This window comes from Danio aesculapii, chromosome 9 (assembly GCF_903798145.1).
Source record: "Danio aesculapii chromosome 9, fDanAes4.1, whole genome shotgun sequence".
NCBI classification, from domain to species: Eukaryota; Metazoa; Chordata; class Actinopteri; order Cypriniformes; family Danionidae; genus Danio; species Danio aesculapii.
Window position 1 is genome coordinate 20,851,730 of NC_079443.1, and position 24,943 is coordinate 20,876,672.

The 24,943-nt window shown below is 37.1% G+C and overlaps 1 protein-coding gene across 1 annotated transcript in view; it reads right to left on the reverse strand.

Moving 5' to 3' along the window:
• Positions 1-245: 245 nt before the first annotated feature.
• LOC130234642 (protein Wnt-6-like) overlaps positions 246-24,943 on the reverse strand; it is a 40,424-nt gene continuing 15,726 nt past the window's right edge. The window contains exon 3 of the mRNA XM_056464883.1: positions 246-574. Coding sequence (XP_056320858.1) covers positions 246-574 — 329 coding nt within the window. The remainder of the gene's footprint in view (positions 575-24,943) is intronic.

Here is a 24,943-nt window from a genome sequence, read left to right on the forward strand (position 1 = left end):
AAATAATGAACAAATGTTATTGACAAATGCTTTGTTAATCAATCCATTAACATGAATCCCTTGCAAGTGAAATCCATTTAGAACTTATTTGTTCCTGACTTTAATATATGTTCAGTAAACAACAAACATTATTGCTAATAAATGTGTTGTTCAAAAACATTATCTAGCCATGAACAAATTATTGGACAAACAATTGGACTGAATCTTGCATCAACCACTTTAAAAATTAAATCTTTCTATAGCTATTAATGAAAGATGAAACCACGCACCAGTCGTCCAGCCTCATTATTGTGTAGATCTATTAGTGTACGTATGTCGCTCTTGCCCTTCCTCCGTCTGGCATCCATGAACTGCTTGGACTTCTCGTAGCCGAACTCCACATCGTCCCCACAGCCGCCCCACTCCCACTTGACCCCCTCTGTGGGCCCCATGCTGGCCAGCCGTGGCGGTGGTCCTCTGCTCCGCGTGGCCTCGCAGCCGCATTGCAGCAGCTCCCCCATACTGCAGGCCTGCGTCACTGCATGTGTGACTCCTGCTGCTGTGATGGCATACACAAACGCCGTCTCGCGGATGTCTGGAAGGGACACACAGACAAAAGAGAGATCAAAAAGAGCCTGTGATTGTTGGCTAAGGCTGGGTTGCGTCGTGTCCTGATAACTATGGCACTTTAGATAAGTTGCATGGGCTATTTCTGTGACAGTTTCATCTACAACCACAAGCATATGAGGTCAGGGCAGTAGAAGTGTTATGGTTCAGTGCTAATAGAGTTTTACTATTTAAAAAAATAAAATAAAACACCTAAAAACAATGAAACAAACAATGTATGCTCAAAGAAGCCTGTATATGGCCCCAAAAATAAATATAATAGTTAATCGTAAATGCCCTGTGGTTCCAAATATTTCATCAAATATGTCCTAAAATCAAAATGTGTGTTTGAACAATATCATTCTTGTCTTATATCAGAATCAGAAAGAGCTTTACTGCCAAATGTGTTTACTTGCAGACACAGGTATTTGTCTTAGTGATAGAAGCTTCCAGTAACCTAAGATAGAAGAGTCCAAAACGTACAAACATAGTGCTGCAAAGTACCATCATAGTGCAGACATAAATACAAAAATAAGATCATGAATAAATCCCCCACTTCCAATGTTATCACTTGATTGAATGGGCATTATCAGTCGTTGCTGAAAGATATGGGGCAGTAGTATCTCTACTGGTAGGCTCAGAAGGCTGTCATCATCCATCCACATGGTTAATCAGCTACTAGACTCCAGATGCAGATCTGTTTTTACATTACTCTGATAGTTGGGTTAAGGGTTGGGGTAGGGGTAGACGTTAATAAAATACAATTAATGGGAAATTTAATAATTAATATAAATAATTTTTGTTAACTTACGGCCATAGCCGAATGTGATCTATGGCTGATTAACTATGTAGATGGATGATAACAGCATTCTGAGCCTACCAGTAGGCACAGAAGGTCCCTACTGGCCAATATCTATCAGCTGATAACCACTGATAGTGTCCATTTAATCGAGTGATAACATTCGAATCGTCTTAACAAACAGCAATAGCATTTTTTTAAAATAGGAAAATAATAAATAAGTAAATAATTTAAACAAATACATTAAATAAATCAATTAAATTTGAATAAATATAAATAGAGTTAAATATTTATGCAAAATATGCTAAATGTTCTCCATTAAATTGATAAAGGTGATAGAAAAAAAAGCTATTATATTATGAAAGATAAAGGTAAAAGTGAAATAAAGAACATTGCAAAAATGCCTATAAAGTTTTATATAGATAACTGACATACAAAACACAGCTCATGCAGTGTGTGATTCGGGGAAGAGTCTGAGCAGATCATGCGGATGCAGAATTTCCTTTATATTAACACAATATGCACTATCAAACACCCGGCAAGGTGTAAAAGAGGTGTGTTAAGGCGCATTGTGGGCCTGTTGCAATTTTGAGGAACTGAAATAGACTGCGCCACTGACTAACTAAAAGCTGGTCTAAAGACCAGGGCAAAGCACGTTAGTTATGCGCCTATGTGGGTTTAAACACTTACACATTGCTTAATACACACAGGATGTACAGCAATGCACAAATATCTTTACATATAAAAAAAATTAAAGGATTAAATGTTACAAAAAATGATTATTTTCTACATAACTATAAAAACCATGCCGTCTTCATGTCTAGGGGGCTTTTACAGTTTATTCATGACATTTGCATTTGTATAATACAGTATTAATACTGTATTTTTAGCAGTATTATTTATTATATGCATATTTATATTGTTTTAATAAAAACTGTTGGGTTTTGGAGACGCATCACCACATGCAGCATAAAAGGATGTGTATTTGAATATATGTTTTTTTGACCGCACTTGGTTATTATTGTTAATTTATTTGTTTGCTGGAAATTAGACTTGAATTTAGAAATAGTTTTGAAACAAACCTTTGCACTTAACAAACAAAAATAAATATGTAGGCTAATGGATATCTTCAGTGGATTGCGTATCACACTGTTTCCTTATCCACAAAAGTAAAGGAGTAAAGAGTAAAACTAAAGTAAAGAGAAAGTAAAGAGGCCGAATAGAGGAGGCTCATTCTTTATCCTCGCGCTGCAGAGGGTCTGTTTAACTGTTTTCTCGCTAGTGAAGCGTTCAGTTGTTCCTCTTAGAAATCCCGCCATGTAAATAGCAAATGTGCCACGGCGTGATGCAAATGACTCTTGAAGGGAATGGAAGATGAGACTCTGATTGATTTGATGCACGTTATGCTCAAAACACATCCATAACTCCTTAAGAGAATAAGCGCAACCCTGTTGAACCATGCACTGGTATTTTCCATCCTTAAAATAGCAAAGGTGAATTCAGACATGCTCTTAATGCTTTTGCGCCTTGCACTTTAGACTTTGCGCCTAAATCATTAAAATACAGCCCAATATATTGCACCATAGTTAAAGAAATATATTATTTTTGTGTATTTCAGAGTGAATTATGTTTATTTAACTTCCATTAAAATGTCTAAAAATTTAAAAACAGAGAAAAAAAAAGAAGAAAAAGCACAAAAGTTTTCATTATTGATAGTCATCAGAATGTCTCCTGAAGGGTCATATGACGCTGAAGACTGGAGTAATATGTATTATAACACAATGATGTGTTTAAAGTAAGTAAAATGAGTAATAATATATCATAATATCACCGTTTACTGTATTTTGATCAAATAAATGCAGCCATGGTGAAAGTAAAAAAATAAATGTTACAAATGCAAAGATTTGATTTGATAAAGCTTCACTTTTTTCATTTTAATTTTATATATTCTTTAAATAAATGTCTATTTTAACATTTATACTACACTTTAGAAGGAGCAAGACCCATTTACTCCTGACAATACATGATTTTTAAAGACCTTGACAGAGCATACACCTATTCACTAGACATATTTATTAAATGTTAACAGTAAATAATACAAATTGAAAACTATTTGCTCTGAAAGAACAGAAAAGAGTGAAGAGAATCAGAAAGAAATGGAAAGGTTGGAAGAGACAGATGTTTAGCAATTCGTAGTAAGGGAGTTGAAAGGCATGACTTCTATCCTGTGTAAACGCTGGATGCAGTGAGCGTGCAGTCACTCTTCAGCCCTGTGCCAATTCTGCATCGCATGATTCAGTGAATGGGATTCATTAAAGCCAGAGAAATGGAACCAAAGCTTAGAGTGAACACACACACACACAGACACACATACACAGATATTAATCCCAGCTGTCCATTCACACACCCACTGTCGTCTTCATACTGTGAAGCTATGTGTGTGTTTCTCTTCAGATACATGCATGGCCGTTCTGACAGCACCCCACCTGAAAACACCTGTAGCTTTCTGGCACACAATCCACCAATCAAATCTGTATAACCGAATGCTGTTCACTACATTACTAACTAAACATGGAATGCGAGAGACGTAAACTCTCTATGGCATATAAGGCATATCCTCAGATTCTGTGTTTCTTATATATTATTCTTTCTTCTATTACTTTCAGAATATCACAAACAATCAAGTAACTTACAGGTTGATTGGGAGAACAATTTTTGAGAGAAAATATTTAATATTTAAAACTGTTGCTTGCAAATGTGTGAATGGTCCAATGTATTGTTAATAAATTTATAAAGTTATAATAATGCTTCCAGAGGTTTATTAAAGCTATGCATTAAAACTCCCATATACTGAATAAAATAAGTATTGGTTCTAATAATGTCTGATTTCGCCAGTAGATTCGAAGTAGAGATCAAATTGTAGAGAACGATTAATGAACACTTTCACAGTTTTGAAACTAAAGTGGGTTTCTAAGATATAACTTTGTCACTAAGGATTTTCCATAGATTTTCAATCAGGTTTAGATCAGGACTTTGTGCTGGCCATTTCATTACAGCAATTTTTACAGCTTTAAGGAACTGCTTTACCAAAATTGCTGTGCGACAGGCTTATTGTTCTGCATGATTGCTGGCTGAAGTCTGGTCACTGCAGGGCTTTCAGTCCCAATTCTCTTAAATGTTAAGACAACGTGTGTCAAGACAGATTCTTACGCTGTTTAGCGCTGAATTGGTGAGCAATATCCGCTGCAGCTGGATTGTCCATTAAGATTCTCTAGTTTGCTAGTCTGTTTTACATAACAGTACAGATAGTTTCCAATTTCATTTTGATGGCATCAACCTGCATGTGCAACATATGAATTATTGACTATAATGTATGTAGCTCTTCAATTAGCATAGTCAGTAATTAACATTTTAAAAGATGGGAATTAACACTGGAACTACAAGAATTATATAACTACTAGTATGGCCACAGCAGTCATTTTGGCCATTCTATCAGACTGAACCAAATAGAATTTTTACCACGTCATGTTTATATTCTAAGCTTGTGTTGAGATTTTAAAATAAAGCTTTGAAGTTTGAGATTATTTGAGCTTTAAAATCTGTTGCATTATCCTTGCTGAAAGCAGCTATCACTGCATAGGTAGACAGTATAGGGCCAAAAAGTGTGCCAAGAAAATCCTCTCCACATTATTACACCATAAGCAACCGTCTAAAAAAGTGAGCCATTGTTGTCTTTCTATAAGCTCAAACCAGTTCAACCATTCCCCTCTGCAGAGCTGATATTGGGGCTTTCAAATCACACTGTTTTAATATCATTTCTCTAACCAAACTTCTTACTTCACCTTCTTTTGCCATTGTATGGAATGCCCTCAAGAAAGAAACATTCCAGTGATCTTGCATGGATCTGCTTTTCGAAATTAGACACAAAACAATCACATTCTGGCAACAGATGCATAAGGGCTAGCTAGCATACTATCTTAACATGTCAAAACAAGCAATTAGACCATCATTTATCATGATTTTGCACCAAAATTAACCATTTAAAGGGATGGGTCACCTGAAAACAAAAATGTACTCACTATTAATCTCCCTCAAGTAGATGTAAACCTTTATGAGTTTCTTTCTTTTTTTGTTTCTGTTTCAAAAGAAAAGTTTTCGAAGAGTGTTTGAAACATTGACTGACTTTTGGAGAAAAAAGAAATAATAATGAAGTCGATGGTTACAGGTTGTCAGCATTTTTATTTTAAAGAACATATTCTTTTGTGTTCAACATTCAACAGAAGAAAGACTTTTAAACAGGTTTGTGAAAAGTAATGATGACAGACTTTTCAGTTTTGGGTGAAAAATTCCTTCATCATAAGTTAATTTAAGTTAAGCTTTTAAAATAACATCCTTCAGTGATCCCTTGTATATTGTAAAATGTATATATACAATAAATATATATATATATACAGTTGAAGTCAGAATTATTAGCCCCCTTTTGATTTTTTTTAATTTCTTTATTAAGTATTTCCCAAATGATGTTTAAACAGTATGTTAAACAGTTTTTCACAGTATGTCTGATAATATTTTTCTTCTGGAGAAAGTTTAAAGTATTTGTTTTATTTCAGCTAGAATAAAAGCAGTTTTTTAATTTTTCAAAAACCAATTTAAGGGACAAAATTTTTAGCCCCTTTAAGCAATTTTTTTCCAATAGTCTACAAAACAAACCACCATTATACAATAACTTGCCTAATTACCCTAGACTGCCTAGTTAACCTAGTTAACCTAGTTAAGCCTTTAAATGTCACTTTAAGCTGTATAGAAGTTGATTACAATTAAATACACTTTATAAGTACTGTGTTTACTGTCTTCAAATTTCATCAGTAAAACATCTCTATCTGTATGTAATTTAGTTGCAGTGAGAGCTAGATGCCTTTGTCCTGTAATATCACAGTATAAGTTTCATGATTAGAAGTCTGCGTAAGTGTGCCCTTCTACTTGCAATGTCAATTAAACAGGCATTTTATTAGTATTAATGCTCCAAAAAAATTGGACAAAAAAATAAAATAATTCTTACCCAAGTTTTCTCTGACTGCTACCCCTGCTGGGTTAAATGAAGAGCACAAATTCAGAGTATGGGACACCACACTTGGCCACATGTCATGTTTTCCCATTACTTCCTCTCTCAATTTCTTTCAGCTTAGTCTCTAATTTATTCAACATAGGCTTATTCTGAAAACGTAGCCCTATATATATTACTGAAGATTGGGAATTATTTAGCCAGAGGTTTATTTGGCTGCATTTCGTTTTTAAAAGAATGCTACGGGGTGGTATGACACCATTATGGCTTACCTCCGTATGGACGGCTTTACCGCTGTTTCTCCAGTTAGCTAATCATTTACGTCAGTGGACTTGAGATGCAGAGAGGAGCTGACCATGACGTCGGGGTTTAAGTCTGGCGAAGAACGGTTCCAGAAAGACAAAAACAAGCCAAATAATAAAATAAATAAGTAAATAACAGGGTAAGAGTGTGGTAAAATCTGAAAATGTGGTAACAATCAGGGCTTTTCTTTTTCTCGTTTGCTTTTTAAAACTGTCGGTTGGGTTTAGGGAAGTGGGTGGGCGAGTCAATCAGTACTTTTGAAAACACTATTGGTTGGGTTTAGGGAAGGAGGAGGGTGAGTCAGTTGATTGGTCAGTCAGTCAGTCAGTCAGTCAGTCAGTCAGTCGACATCGGCCTTTGGTTGATTTACATGAGAACAACGAGCGCGAATGGTACTCGCAAGAGAAATTTGAGATCTTAAAAAGCGTACACAGCGGCATCTGGTGGATTCGCGAAAACAAAAACTGCAAAAAAAACTTAGCTCCTAGGACATATTTGGCGCTCTCCAGAAATGTATATATAGTTTTTAGAATGAGCCTGGGTTGAATTTATCAGAGACTGCCACAGTGGAATGAACCAGCAATTGCTCTGGCATATGTTTTATGTCTTCCAGCTGCAACCAAGCACTGAGTTGGCTGAGTTGATGTTGTGTTCATACCACATGATGGATCAGTGACAGGAAGATACACACTGCATGATTATAAAAGCAATCGTCAACAACACTGGCTCACAAACGGCTACAAGAAATTATAAGATTGCTATAATATGGTATAAATAGTACCATGCAATAAGTATTTTAAATAATCTGCCATTCAAATGATCTATGCGCTAAACCAGTGTTTCTCAACCACATTCTCCACAAGCTCTGCACATTATCCATGTCTCCTTAACCAAACACACCTGATTCAGATCATCAGCTCATTAGCAAAGACTGAAAGACCTGGAATGGCTGAAAAAGACAAAGGAGACATCAAAAACTTGCAGTGATGGTGGTCCTCCAGTAACGTGGTTGAGAAACACTGCTAAACGTTAATTTACATCAAAAGGGCAAAAAGAAATATAAAGACTATGGAGGAGGAAATGTTTCAAAGAGAAAAAAAATAGGTGGAGGTCAATAAATAATTTTGCAATATGCTGTTGCTGCTGTGGCAGATCAAGCAAAAGTTTTATTTGTTTCTCTTTAATGTTATTGTAAAGCTTATTTATTCTAATATTGTGGTCTATAATTCCTACCTGAATTCTCCATTCACCTGTATCCTTCTCTTTCAGCTAGAACTCATTCACCAAGCATGACACATCAGCAGTGGCTGGGATGCACAAGAAAAGAAACCAAAAAGCCACTCTGGCGACTTCCCTGTACATCTTTTTTTATTTACACTCTCTTCACTGCTGCTTGTCATGACACTAATTTTCATGTGTGTTGTTATTCTGACCTGAGGTGGTGAAACCCAACTGAAGTCCATTCACATTTTGCGTCTAAAAGCAGATGAAAAGCGCGAGTGCATGGACTCGGTTTCCTTCACCATTCACCACTCCTTTGGCGTCTTTCATAACTAGGCGACCATCAACCATTTTCTTAGAGGATTACAAACGAACAGACCATTGCTGCGGTTCCGAGACTTGTTAGTATTTATAAAGAGACTGAAAAAGCACTGCAGTGTTTGGGTACTCTGTGTTTGTCTGAGTCTGTCCTTAATACCGAAATGTGTATGTTGCACATAAAGTGTGAAGCAGGTTGGTTAGTTCTACTTACATGAACTGCAGTGCGCACATGACATTCTGAAATGTTTTCAGCTAGGTGCACCAGGAAAATGCAGCGCGCCTCGACTGGAAAGAACCCTAAGCCTTTTGGCATTCCTTCTAAGGCGCATGCTGAGCAGTCTGAGTTTTAATAAAGCTATAGCGCTTCATACCGAAACGTCATACCAAACTCTTTTTTTCGTGTTATTGACAATGGTGTTCGGTCAATAAATATCGATACTGTTTTATCGGGCCAGCCCTAACACTATGGCCAATTTAGTTAATCCTATTCACCTATATTGCATGTTTTTGGACTGCGGGGGGAAACCAGTGCACCCAGAGGACACCCACGTGAACATGAGGAGAATGTGCAAACACCACACAGAAAGGTTTCCTCGCGCAGCCTAAAAATCGAACCAGCAACCTTCTTGCTGTGAGGCGACAGTGCTAACCACTGAGCCATTGTGCTGGCTCCATTTACTTCCATTATTTCTTTTTAAAACAGTGTGCTATTGAGTAGAAATCATAATTTAACAGAAATTATAATTCCAGATTGTACATGCCCATGGGAGCCCTGATATTACCCCAGCTTTCATGATCAAACAATATATTGTAAACACTTCAACGCTTGAACTACTACGAAGACAAATGTTGCCCCTCTGGATCCACACTAATCTAATCCAATACATTTATAAGTGGTTGCCATGACAGACAGAGGGCAAAAAGTCTCTTGATTTCACCTCCCTCTCTTATTTTTTCCTCCAAGACACAAATTCCAAACAAATTTTGTGCAGCTGTCTATGCCCAGGCCTGCCTAGGAAAGAGAGAGAACTCAATGCCAGAAGGGGCTTCTGTGAGAATTAGCAAATATTTTTTTAATACTCAATCTTTGAGTCAATGAAGCATGGGGCTGCAGGATGAAAAGAGACGAGGAGAAGGCAGGGCCCCTCCAGAGGCTCCACGTGCTGACGGGCGGGAATCATTTTGATTGATTTATTTTGCCACCATGTGCTGCCTGCATGCAGCGAGGGTTGAGACAATCTCCAACGCTGAGCAGATCTTGTTGCATACCTGGGATCCACTTTTATCAACCGCAACAACACACACACTCATGCTTGAGGACGATATGAGTAATTCACCTACTATTTAAACTCAATTACTTAGTCTAAACTACTTTTTAGAGCATGCAAAGATGGATGTATGTCAAATGAAAACTACAGCAGGGGCTACATGAAGTGAGAGCACTTTATTTTGATGGTCTTTTTTTAAAATTCTGTTGACTAAAAGCAAATATTTGTCAAAATATCAACAAATCTTACACTGACATTACTATACCAGAATATTTTAACTTCGATTTGGGCCCTTTCATACATCCACCGCATAGCGACGGCAGGTGTTTTTTTTTTTGTTGTGGTTTTAGACTGTCGCAGGTTCTATATCATGTTAATGTCCTGTGCCAAATGCATTTGCACCTATTTGTGTGCCCATGAATGTGCTGGTCTGAAAAAGACGCATGTTATATTTAGATTTTTATTTTTGAAGATAATGAAGCAGCTTTAGCCGAATGACCGAATATTATTATTATTATTATTATTATTATTATTATTATTATTATTATTATTATTATTATTATTATTGCAGAGTGTGATGTTGCTTTGCTATTTTCCTGCAGAAAATTTGCTACAATTTTTACATCAAAATCAGAAATATATGTTATTTTGTATCAATGTATCAATATGATGTGGGGGGCATCACGGTGGCACAGTGGATAGCACGATCGCCTCACAGCAGGAAGGTTGCTGGTTGCAAGGTGACTCGTACCAAACCGAACCGTACCATACCGTACCAGTCAGTGGAAACGAGCCATTATAGAGCATTTTTGGTCCTTTACAGAGATGGCAAAAGTACACACATCCTTTACTCAAGTAGAAGAACAGATACTCGTGTTTAAAATGACTCTGGTAAAATTTGAAGTACTAAGTTAACGTAAAAAAGTACAGCGTCAAAAATGTTCTTAAGTAAAATTATTCATTACTACTTCCTGATTTTTGTTTCACACTGGCAAGTAGACCTCACATCATATTCATTCATTTTCTTTTTTCAGCTTAGTCCCTTTATTAATCTGGGGTCGACACAGCGGAATGAACCACCAACTTACCCAGCATATGTTTTACGCAACGGATGCCTTTCCAGCTGCAACCCATCACTGGGAAACATCGTGGGACACACTCTCATTTAGACACATACACTACGGCCAATTTACCTTACCCCATTCACCTATAGTACGTGTCTTTGGACTTGTGGGGGAAAGCGGAGCACCTGGAGGAAACCCACACGATCACAGGGAGAACATGCAAACTCCACACACAAACGGCAACCGACCCAGCCGAGGCTCGAACCAGCAACCTTCCTGCTGTGAGGCGATCGTGCTATCCACTGTGCCACCGTGATGCCCCTCACATTATATTAATACATTTATACAAAATAACATATATTTCATTACATATTTCTGATTTTGATGTAAAAATTGTAGCTAATTTTCTGCAGGAAAGTAGCAAAGCAACATCACAATCGGCAATAATAATAATAATAATAATAATAATAATAATATTCGGCTAAAGCTGCTTCATTATCTTCAAAACTAAAATCTAAATATCCCATGTTTTCTGTGTGTTTTTTTTAGAGTATTGTGTATATTTTCTTTCATGGACATAGTCATTAATGCTGTTAATGCTTTTATTTTATGCAAAAAAAAAAAACAACAAAGAAAAAAACATTCACAGGGGCAATTACAGCCTCCAATTTTTTTTTCCATGTGATAAATGTATATAATTGTATCCATAAATCACCCAGTATGAATAATTTTGATGTTAAAATATTTGTTAAACTAATTTAAATGAAGACAAGAGTAAAACGGTATAAATTCTGTATCAGGAAATAGGAACTCATTGGAAATAAAAGAAATAAATCTCAATGCATACAGCATTCATAAAAGATTGAACTGTTTTAGGCCCAATCCCAATTCTACGCCTTAGCCCTTCACCTTACCTCCACCCTATCCCAATTCTCTTCATCTTGAAGGCGTAGGGCTAAGGGGAAAGGGTTGATACCCATTCGAACTGAGATTTTTTAGGATCACACTCGAAACAAAGGGGTAAGAAAATTTACCAGAATACACCAGCCACAATGGCAGCATAGCTGCACCCGGAAGTAAAAGATCCACAAATTATAATTTTTTGTCATTATTATGAATTTTTACAACAAACAAGCATATGTTTTAATACATTCATAACCGGCTTGTTTTACCGCCATAAAACACTAAAATAAAAAACGCTAAATTTTGCTATCTATAATCCATTATCATAACTCCTTTATAGCAGTCCCACAACATTCTGTCAGTCGATGACACTCAAATACCCTGTCAGAAAAGTTTAGTGGCTGGGAATGAGCTTTTTACAGTGTCTGCTATAATGTTAATGTTGTTTTGGTGTGTTTACATAGATGAATATGGCCACTGTGTAAATACACAGTACAGTTACGATCTTATTGCCACATTAGATCTTTATGATAACATAATATACGCCTTCAGGGATTTTCTAAGGATAAATACCAAAAAATAGTGCAACTGGAAGCCCTTCCCCTTCACACTCTGTTTCAAGGGTCAAAGGGAAGATGTAATCAGAAACGAAGTATTTGTTACTGTACATCCCATCTCTGGTCCTTTGCTATGTTAAGGCTGAAATAGAGCATGCCATTTCCAAAAATTACCAATAAATGTACGCTACTAATATTAGTTTGTGTTTGTATGGTACATTTACCATGTGTTTATATGTCATTTCAAAATGCTGCTTTATTTAAACTTTCTGCCACTTCTTGGGGCAGCTGTGTGTGTCAAATATTTTTGTGAAGTACATTTGCTTGGGTTATATATATATTTGGGGAAAAGCGAGCAAAACTATTGTTTACGATAGCAATGGCGAATTGTGTAGGCTACATTTAAATCAGGGTGTCTGCAGGGTCTTAAAAAGAATTAAAAGTTGATCAATCAATCATGAGAAAATTAAGGCCCTCAAAAGGTATTAAAAAGTCTAAATCACGTTTTTAAAAGGACTTAAATGTTGTTCAAGCATTGTCTAAAGTGTTTGACTCAGGGGCGTTGCTAGATATAAAGCTCTACTGGCGCACACATATATATACACACACACACACAATATTTTTTTTTATATAAATATTTATTATAAATAAAAGTATTCTTATTATTATACAATTATTCTTCTAAATAATCTTAAATGTAACTGGAAAACAATGTTAAGACAACTGGAGTGATATGCTAAGATCATTTAAGAAATTACTTTTGCATGAATATTAATTTAATTTGAACGAAATTCTATAGACAATTCAATAAAATACAATATAAAGATGTGTTATAGAATTATCTGTTGTAGACTTGACACATGGCAGATAATTAAGTTTATTAAGTCTTTACCTCCCTGACTCGTCATCCCTCCTTTTTGCTTCATACTAAAAAATCTATTATGAGGCATGCTTAGTAAGATCACCATCATATTGTTTAAACTTTAGTTTTGTCGATTTGCAAAACAAAAAAGGCTGTTAAGCTGGTTTTACAACGCATGAGCAGCGCGTAACAAGCAGGTAGCCTGCTTTTTTGCCGCGCATGTTAACTACCGGGACTCGCACCGGCAGAAGAGCAGCGCGTGCGAGAGCAGCGCATGCGAGAGGCGCGCGGGTTCTCTGCGGACACACAGAGATGCGTCAGTTTGCTTTTTGATTAAACACATTGCTTTCACCAGCGTTGGTTCGGTTGCACATAGGGAATAATGTCTTTATTTCGGAATTACCACTCTTAATCAATACACTTGCATATGAAGTAAATCATATCTCAATGCATTTACTGGGGCACTGGAGATTTTTACTGGGGCACGTGCCCCAGTGAATTGGGTCTAGCGACGGCCCTGGTTTAACTCCAAAAAAAGGGATAAGTATATTTATTTTCCTCCTAATATTAACAACGGTGTGCTCGATCCACATGATTGGTTTGGGCTGGGACGGGTCCGGTCAAGCTTCTCTGTCCGGGTGATGTCGCGTAATTGCACAAACACGTGATGTGACGCTCAACACATGTAGCGAAACCACAGAACGAAACAGATGTCAAAATGAGAAAATGTAAGTTTGCATACTCCTGGTTGGACAAAGATGAATTTAAAGTGGCTAAAGCATGTCGCTCCATGGTTGTGCTCCATTGATTTAGTTAACGACAACTGTTTATTAACAACTGTTTATTAAGATAAAGGGTTGATATTGATTAGAACTTGATGTGGCGATGATGTCTTAAAACATTCTGAGCGGGTCTTTAAAAAGTCTTAAAAAGATATTAAAATTACCTTTAGGATTTCTGCATATACCCTGTACATGGTACAAGATCTAAAAATGAGAGTAAAAGACAATGGCTTCCAATACTTTAAGTCCAATAAAATTACATTGTAGCCAAACAAAAGAAGGAATGAACTTGCATACACCACCTTTTCATAGCAGACTCAAATCAGATTCAGGGTTTGAAAATATAAAGCCACTTCTGTCGTCAAATGTATTGTTTCCACCTTTGAATACGTCAACTACAGTTACTTTTGCATGCACAAGGGATCAATTACAAGAGGTCTGGCCATCCCTTTAAATAATAACATGTATTTATGCAGTCCTTCATGCTGAGTGTACTGGTCTCTGACCTGTTCCAGCAGTGGAGCTGGAAATAAAGCATTCTCAATCAGAATTGAAGAAGCGAAAGTTGTTTTACTTATGTTTGAAGGATAAATCATAGGCTTGAAATTGGATTATATATATGAGCAATATCACATGAGTAGCAGTGCGATATGGCTGTATATCGGCACTGGTGGGAGGCGTGCGTTGTGTCCCACCAGGGGCGATATGCAGCTACATTGCACTGCTACGAGTCTGATATTGCGTTTATTGAATAGTTTGACGGCATAATCATGTATATAATAAAGAAAATCAAACGCGGAGAGTCTAAAAACCCTTTTGTATGAGAAACTACTTTCTTCTGCCATTCATCTACATCTGAAGCTGATGTCAGAACAGCTGAAGCCGTTGCTACTTCACCAACGTCACTTTAGAGCTAGTGTTTGAATGATCCTCTAGAGTATTGTCTAAAGTGATGACAAAACAGGTAATTTTTGCTCACATTTTAAGATTATAAGGCACGAAATGCCATCAATCTACAGAGATTTCCCAGTATTTCTTGGCTGCAATTGGGATTTAACAATAATTAACCCCGAAAAAGCCAGAGCAAAAGCAAACGCTACCAGTTTCTGTGGTATAAATATAGCACTACAAAATACAAAAGAGAGATCGACTTAGAATGTCACTCACCTGATTTATAATGATTTGTTCAGCTGTAGTTTGAATTTCACACTGAGAAAATGCTGTTTTTTCTTACCTAAGGGCTTATGATGTGGTCTCTGTCACCATCTTGTGGCGGAACGTCAACCGTCACTTTCTTTGGTCTGCTCAGACAGGCTGATGGCAGCCGATGCACTGAATCCAATGCTCCAAATTATTAATATTTAAAAATAGGCACTCCTTATAAAAAAACTATATAGTTGCCATCTAAACAGCTACATTCTCGCCTAAAAAAGCCTCAATAATACATAATGTTGTCCAACAGCTGTAATATATGTCAAACTGCATAGTGCTTGTTGCTGTATATGGGCCTCCAGGTTTGTGGATGAACTGCTATTTATATATATATATATATAAGCTTACTATTACAAATGGTGTTCTGCCGCCTTATGTTTTATGTTTATTTTCATTATTAAAATTATTTAAAGTTTGTCAGTTGTCAGAAAGCCGTGTACTTCATTAAACTTACCTTTTTATCTTTTTTTCCCCTCTGCCTCTTTCTTTCTCTCTATCCCCTGCCCTTTTCTTGAATGCACGCATGAGTTCAACTGTGAGTTCACAGTCACTACTATCAGAATACTGAAGATACCAAACACATCTGCTCAGCAAATGTTCAATATGGGGAAACAAGGATGTTATTAAAGAATACCAGGGCATTATGCGTCGATAGTGGTTCTAGCTTACTGGGTGGTAAGATAAGATTTAATAAAAGAAAAACAAAAATTGTATACATTTTATAAGTGTATGAGAAAGGAATTGGAGGAGTCCCAATTTTATAGTTAATTTAAATAGTTTTTTTAAGGATGGGAAAATACACTGCACCGCGGTGCATGGTCTAGCATGGTTGAGCTTATTCTCTTAATGAGTTATAGGTGTGTTTTGTAAATAAACCAATCAGAGTCTCATCTCCTTTTCCCTTTAAGAGTCAGTTGCGCCACTCCATGGCGCATTTGCTATTTACATGGTGGACTTTGTAAGTGGAAAACCTGAACACTTCAAACAGTTAAGTAACCAGGTAAACAGCATCTGCAGCAAGAGAATAATGAGCCTAATCCATTCGACCTTTACTTTCACTTTCTCTCTTTCGTGGATAATAAGGAAACGGTGTTGTACGCACTCCACTGAAGACATCCACTAAAGCCTACATAATTAATTTCGTTTGTTAAGCACAAAGATTTGTTTCAAAACTATTTCTAAATTCAGTTCTAATTTCCAGCAAATGAAGAAATGAACATTAATAACGAAGTGTGGTCATATCCAAACACATGTCCTATTCTTATGCCCCATATGGTCCAAAACCTGACAGGTGGACAAATCTAAGCTTGTTTTTAATAAAACAAATATAAATATGCATATAATAAATAATACTAATGATAATAATAACATTATACAAAAGCAAGTTGTCGTGATTAAACTGAAAAAAGGTTTTTCTATTTATAGGAAATAATATTTTTGTAATATTTTAATCCTTTCATTCTTTTTCATTTGTAAAGATATTTGCATATTGCTGTACATCCTGCATGTATTAAGCAATGTTTAAGCGAGGCACACAACTGATGCGCTCTGCACTGGACTTTAGACCTGCTTTGAGCTGGTCTATTGTGCAGTCTATTTTAGTTTCTCAAAATAGCAACGTGCCAGCAATGCACCTTAACACACCTCCTTTTTAGACCAGATTGCCTATGGGCGCACATACAGTATAAGTGCAAATGCATTTACTATTTAAACAGCGTTGTGCAAAACATCAAAATGACACTTGCGTCGAGCTGAACAGAGCAAATAACATTTGCGTCACACCTTGCGCTGCATTCGTTGAGTGTATGATAGGGCCCATTATCTCTAAAGAATATAATAAAAACAAGAATAAAATGTGTAGATTATTTTTTATGTCTGAGTTGATTAACCATTACAAATGGTGTACAAATATTTTTCAGCCAGTTTAGATGTCATTTTATCCTCTCGTATATGGTATATAATAACATTTTTCAGAGTCGTAGAATCAGAGGTCATCGCAGAATCAAGGTCATTTTAGAAGATTTAGAAACCCCGGCCGTCGAAGTCTGAAAATGACGCATCTCTCTGGGTCTCTGCAGAGCACTTGAGAATGTCTGTTGGAGTGTTGGCAGCTCTCACGCACACACAATAAGCAGTAGCTACAACATGTGTAGATTGAGAAAAGATTTTCCACTGGTTAATTAATCGCGAATGTTTGGTTATCAAGGGCAGATAAAAAGGTGAAAAAGGATGATAATAATAGTAAAAAAATGTATCACCAGATACATAATTGCAACCCAGGCTCATTCTGAAAACGTAGTCCCGTGGACGTTTCTGGAGACTGCAAATTATGTAGACGGGGGTACATATGGCTGCCTTTCATTTTTTAAGCGAACACTACGGTGCGGTTTAACGCCGTTCCTTTTCACGCTTACCAGCTGACCGCTAACCTCCATGTGGAGGGCTTTCCCACCGCAACCAGTTTGTCCAGTTAGCTCCTCTGACCATGACAACGACAACCGGGTTCAAGTCCAGGTAAAGAGCAGTTCCAGAAATCAGGTAAGACAAAAACAGAATCCAAAAAATAAAGTGTACAAGTTCATAACAGGATGAGAATGCGGTAAAATCCGAAAACGTGGTAAAAAATCAGATGAGGGGTTTTCTTTTTCTGGACACCATTTGTAAATTGTTGGTTGGGTTTAGGGAAGTAAGGGGGCGGGCGGGTCAATCGGTAAAACTGGTTGGGTTTAGGGAAGGAGGAGGGTGGGTCAGCCGAATGGCCGGTCGCCCAGTCAATCATTCAGTCATTCAGACAGACAGACGGTCGTTCGACAGCGGCCTCTGGTAGGTTTACGCGAGAACAGCGCGCGCATGAACGGCACTTAGCGAAAGACGTTCAAGATGCGAAAAAGCACACACAGCGGCCTCTCGCGGATTCGCGAAAACAAAAACTGCAAAAATACGTACCTCCCAGGATGCATTTCGCGGTCTCCAGAAACGTCCATGGGACCATGTTTCCAGAATGAGCCTGGGTTTGTATAATTGGGTGGCTATTAATGTACCTGGGTGGTCCGTCCAAGCAAAGATTATGTGTGGGAGGCAGTTTTATATATATATATAAAATTTTACTTTATTTATTTATTTTTAATCGATTGGCCTAAATTAACCTAACCTGCCTAGGTAAGTTGCACTTTAGGCTGAATACTAATACCTTGCACAAAATAACTAGTAAAATGTAATGTACTATCATCATGGCAAAGGCAAAACAAATTGGTAGATTAGCAGTAATTAGTATTGCTAATTACCAGAAATTAGTTATTATGTTGGCTTGAGAAAGATAGTATAACATACTGTTACACTACTCTGTCCTCGAAAACAAACGTTTCTCCTCCTAGGCCATTCATGCTACAAGGCCCAAATTTGGTCAAAATGTGCCTTCTGCACTGAAGATTGTTGCTATATCTCCTCATGCCAATAAGACTTATTGTTTTTGAATTAAATTTTTTTTAAATATTACATTTTAATGACACGGGCATATAAAAATATTATACAAGCCCCAAATTTGGCCAAAAGCTGTGTTCTGCATTCGATTGTGTTATTATATCTTTTCAGGTTTATCAGACTTATAGTTTTCCAATAAATAATTTTTAAGCATTATTTTTTCTCAAAATATGGCAAATTATTTTTTATTAAACTCCATATTTTACTGACATGGCAAACCATTTTTACATAATGGCCAAGTCCAGTTTTGTCATAGAGACATCAGGGTTGATTTATATCACTCATATTTGCCAGAAGCATTGATGTATCAACACTAAGCTGTTAATTGTCCCCATTGCAATAAAACAGGCTACCCTAGCCACCATTTAAAAACAGAAATAGCTCTAAATTAGGACATCATAGGGACCTGGGTATTAGCTCGTTTGACTCATGGTAGCAAATGGGACTTCCTGTGTACTATGCATGGTAACAGTTATAAGCCATGTGCTAATAACGATTAGCTACATGATATTAATGATTATCTAAGTGCAATAACATATGCTAGAAATGCATTTGTTATTGCACTGTTATTAGCAACCACCTAGCAATGTCATAAACATTTTAGCAATTGCCTCTAGTACGAACCACTTAGCAATCACTGTGCTTCCTGCCAAATCCTAGCGCAGTCACGTTGGCTTTCTCAAGCCAACATCAAAGTTTGTTAACGAACTTTAGGTTCTAGCTCAGGGGTGTCCAAACTCGGTCCTGGAGGCCCGGTGTCCTGCAAAGTTTAGTTTTAACCCCAATTAGACACACCTAGGCCGGCTAATCAAGCTCTTACTAGGCTTATTAGAAACATCCTTGCAGGTGTGTTGAGGAAAGTTGGAGCTAAAATCTGCAGGACACCGGCCCTCCAGGACCGAGTTTGGACACCCCTGTTGTAGTTTAAACTATTGTTTAAAATGTGTTTTTTTTATCTTCTCTCTGTTAAACATCCCTTTGGAAATATTTGAAAAATAATTTACATTTCACAGAAGGGCTAATAATTTTGCCTTCAACGGCATATAAATAAATAAAGAAATGTAATATATCAAAAATTTCTATCTAAATATGATATAAATATACATATACCTCATTTGGATAGCAATTTAAGCTACATGATATTTCGTAATTCATAAATGGAACATATAATTTTAACTCAAGTGCAAAGCTTGTTGTTATTCTAAGACTTAAACCTGAGGAAAATTCAGTAACCTCTGAACGTCAGACCATGTGCAATTCCAAACACTCACTGACACAGACAGAAACAAGAGGTTTTGACAGCAAAAATAATGAGTCGCATTCCTGAGGTGACAGGGCAAATTACGCACACACGACGTCCTTATCATTTCTGGGGTTTCTAATTGGAACCGCATATTGTCTCTGAGCGATTTTAACGACTTCATTACAACCTCAGAGACAACATGTAAGAGCAGCCGGCAGCATTTCCAGCAAATTCTGGCATTGGAAGGCCGCTCCCTTGGGCCAAGAAAACAAGCTCTGGTTTACATGTTTGAATAGGGGAAGAAAATAGCCCCCAGTTATTTAGCAAAGGAAGAAATATGCGAGACACTTTGTACAACCCTATCGCACAGTGCAGGAAGTGAACCTGCCTTTGCAGAACTCTAAGCCCTGACACGTGGTCATTAGAGCTGAGTCTCATGGTAATTGTACTAAATGCATGAAAACAGAAGAGCACTTAAGCCTCACCTATAGACACAGAGGAATTTATGATTAATTTCCATTTTGTGAGGCGGTCTCCAGCGCTCAGTCTAAGATGGGCTGATGCAGACAGAGGAATCATGTTGCAATCCGTGTGTGAACACGTCCACACTGGAGGCCAAATCGTGAACTCTCAGCTCCAGACCTGGATATGACAAGCCTGCATCTCTCTACATCGCTGCGATATGGGCATGTCTAAAGAGAAATCTCGAGTGAAATTAGGCAAAAAAAAAATTACTGACCATCTTAACCTCACACCCTGCTGGCTCAGGGCAGAGGATGTTGAGCCAAAATTGTGCCCTCTAATGGTGACAACCTGATTTAAAACAGAAAAAAAGTGGGCAATATGCAAAAAATTGCTTCTGAATTATGACTTTTTGAAACCAAAAAATGGCAAAAAAAACTTTTTTGTGCAATAGATATATAATATGCAAATTTGAAAACATTCCTGTTCTGACATAAGACTAGGCCTATTATGTTTTAATCAGATTGCTATCAGTCTCAAATTCATTTTGGAGATTTTTCCACTGTATGGACCCTTTTCACACAACTGTTATGATGCAGTCATCAGCATCCTAAATCCTTGAAAGTATTTAATATTTTGATTATTTTAAAAAGTATGAACATTTCTACACTACCTGACAAAAGTCTTGTCATCTATCCAAGTTTTAGGAACAACAAATAATAACTTGACTTCTAGTCTATCATTTGGTATCAGAAGTGGCAAATATGAAAGGCAAAGGCATTAGGACATTATTTCATTAGGACAGTAAGGTCTGACTTTGCTTAGACAAAAGTCTTGTTACTTAACTGAAATAATGTACAGTATAGAATATAAAGTCACGGTGCAGTGGAAAAAGAATTAATACTGTGTATGACTCCCATGAGCTTGGAGGACTGCATCCATACATCTCTGCAATGACTCAAATAACTTATTAATAAAGTCATCTGGAACGGTAAAGGACTCCCAGAATTCATCGAGATTCTTTGGATTCATATTCAATGCCTCCTCCTTCATCTTACCCCAGACATGCTTAATAATGTTCATGCCTGGTGACTGGGCTGGCTAATCCTGAAGCACCTTGACCTTCTTTGATTTCAGGAACTTTGATGTGGAGGCTGAAGTATAAGGATGAGTGCTGTCCTGCTGAAGAATTTTCCACAGTAATGTAATGGGCCGCACAAATGTCTTGAAACCTCAGGCTCTTGATGTTGCCATCCACTCTGCAGATCTCTCGCATGCCCCCATACTGAATGTAACCCGAAACAATGATTTTTTCTTCATCAAACTTTCAAATCACTGATTTTTGTGAGAATCTACGGTCCAATAGGTCTTCACATAGTTGTCCAAATTAATGTCCGGTGAGTGTTTTATAAAGAACGCACACCTATACATGAAAATATAGTGAGGCTCAATGGTGTTTCTGCCATAGAATGTAAAATAAACTTGCATAAACGCTTCAGACGCACATTGGTGGAGCTGTTCACTGTTCCTGTCAGCGATCTCCCAATAATATCCAGCTGCAAACTCAACCACCATCAGATCGACACGTTTCAACAGATTTAGGGTGTTTTACTGAATTTTACATTTGTATGTTTATATTTTTCAGTCAGTCTAGTTTAAAGCAGAAGCTGGTCTTTTGCAATCTCCCTGTTGACCAGTGGTTTTCTTTGAATATGTGAATGTAAAAAAAAAAAAAAAAAAAATATATATATATATATATATATATATATATATATATATATATATATTAGTGGTGGGCCGTCTTGTTAACGCGAGACTTTTATAGCGCAATAAAAAAATATCGCCGTTAATCTATTCTCAAAGTTGGATTGGGAGCTGGGTCTATTCTACACAAGCGATGATGACTTTCACTTTGATATTTTAGCGCAGATGTATACCTGACCGATGAGCCATCTGACAAAAAAGTCTACTTCTGAATCAAATCAACAGGATGCCTGACTTTAACTGCAGTTCGGCAGGTTCACTTAAACTCATGAACATTTCAGTCATGCCCCTGTGATAAACCGGGGTATTAGACCCAAATAAAGAGCAAGGACTGCTAAGAGTGTTATGGAATTTAATAACGCACGCCGATGGAAAGAAAAAAACCTTCCGCATTTCGCGATGTGTGTGTGTCTGTGTGTGCATCTGTGCGTCTGTGTGTGTGTGGTCCTTTATTGACAGCCGCGTGTATGGATCTTGTTGGAAAATATAGCGAAAAGTCCTACATGATGGTAATAGTTAACTGAATAAACAGTAAACACACGTACATCTTATTGAACATAGTTTATTTTCATCACCAATTATCATAGTTGAACAGTTTCTCAAGCAGTTTGTGATGCATTTCATTTTGGAAGCAGGAGATGAGCCCCTGGTCTAATGCCCCACCTGGCTTGAGAAACCCATTCTCAAAGACATATTATTTGGCATATTATATTGTGTGACATATTATCACACATATTGTGAATGCCTTTGGCAGAATTCAAATGAGATTAATCTAGATTAAAAAATGTATCTATGCCCACCTATAACAAATATAATATATATATATACATAAATAATTATAGAAAATAATAGAGAATAATAGATTATATAAATATTAGAAAATAATAGAAGCACAACAAATGTATATATATATATATATATATATATATATATATATATATATATATATATATATATATATATATATATGTTAATAAATAAATGTTTAAATTAGCATTTCATACTAACATTTTAGTGAAAATGTCAGACAGGTGGGCCTTCAAAAATTAATTGGAGGAAAAAGTCAGCACTGATAAAAGGTTAAGAACCCCTGAGGTAGTGTATGTATTTATGTATGTATTATATAATCTTTGCATCAAATTATCGCTTGTGCGAGACGTTTGAAATGCAATGTCGATGGGCGAAAAAGTAAATTTGACATTGTTCTCTCTTCTGGCTACCGTAAGTTCTTTATAACACCATTGTGGAGTTTTTTTTAATTATTCAACAAACAGGATCATATAAAAATACATTTTTGTACTCTGCCATTCACTATGTTCTAAGTTTACCCAACTATGACGACTTCCACTATTGAGAAACCTGGAAACGGGAAAAGGGTCCATTCTCTTTGTGTTGTTCATCAGATCTTTAAAATATAATATTTGCAATTTATTAGCACTGTTGTGGGGTAAAATAATGGCCTCTAGTGAACGATTTTATCAAACGTGAAAAGGGAGGGATTGAACCCTGAGTGGACGGACTAATAATTGTTGAGGCTGCTCAAGTTTATTACTCTTCAAAGGGCTGAAAAATGTGGCAGATCAATGATTATGCAATTTGGGGATCCTTTTTGGAAAGCAATTTAGGCACTGAGGTAAACTATACACAACAGCTGTCCTTGTTCTCTCTTGAACTTGGATGAAACATGCTGAAATTACGGCAGAGGTTTCTAGGTCTCAAGGGCAGAGTTCATGCCCTCTGATGGATGTCGCTGACCCATAATCGAGACAAAGATTGATTAAGTTTGGTTGGAGAGTGGCAGGTCCGGTTCCAGAATAAAATCACAGAGGGTGCTTCTGGAGGTTGTGAGGTTGCTTTATTTTCACATTGGATATTTTTTGGGTATCCATTGCATAGTTGTCAGTAGGTAAAGCACTGCCATTTTCAGAAAGAAATCCACTATATGAGGATATCACTACTAAAACAGCAGTCAATCACTTTGGTTCATTGATTTGAACAATGCATCAGGTTTGAGTTACATTTATTCCATGGTCTGTTGAAATTCTTGATTATAATTGGCTGGAAGGTGTGCAGTTAAATCATTTAATGCACAGGTTGTTCCAGTCAGTTTTGACTAACACTATAGAATACAGAAGATATGTCACTCGTATAGTTTTGAATGGGGAAAAGTGTAACAGTCAATATCGCAAATGAAGCCCCGCCTACAGTAAAGGAGCCAATCGGCGACATTTCTCTGGGGGAGAAGCTCTGACCTTTTTGTCAGTGCTTTTACAACAGTTTTTGTGGTCAACAAACACACTGGAATCTCAGCGAATACTTGCTTCACAGACATAAGAAAATGTCCACGTAAAGTGTTTAAATTAACCAACTACACTTGAAAAACAAATGTTTTTGGTTTTGTAATCTGTATGAAACAAACGTGAGGTGCAGTCCATCCCGTCAAACACATCACATGACAGAAACTACTCAAATGCCCACAAACAACATTTCTGGAGGAGATTTGACATCAAGACCAAGTTGTGAATTACTTCTTCGAGTCTTCGCTGAGGCCAGCTTCCAGCTTCCGCCACTGAGACTACAGCTCTGCACAAGACGTTTGGCCAGCGGAGAAATTAAAATGGTTGTGCCCAACTGAGCCTGGTTTCTCTCAAGGTTTTTTTTCTTCACTTTCGCCATTTAGTGAAGTTTTTTTTCCCTCTCCGCTGTCGCCACTAGCTTGCATGGTTCGGGATCTATAGAGCTGTGCATCGTTGGATTTGCTCCTCAGTATTTGGACTCTCAGTAGTGATTATTAAACCACAAACTGAACTGAACTTAAACACTACAAACTGAACTACACTGTTCCTATTTACTATGACCCTTTATGTGAAGCTGCTTTGACACCATCTACATTGTATAAGCGCAATACAAATAAAGGTGAATTGAATTGAATTGAACTTCTGAAGACCAGCACGACCTGACAAAGCATTATTCGGAGGATAATAATGTTAAACACGGCCATAATTAGGTTTGTCTCATTCCTTTCGAGTGTGCATGCGCATTAGCTTGGGCCACC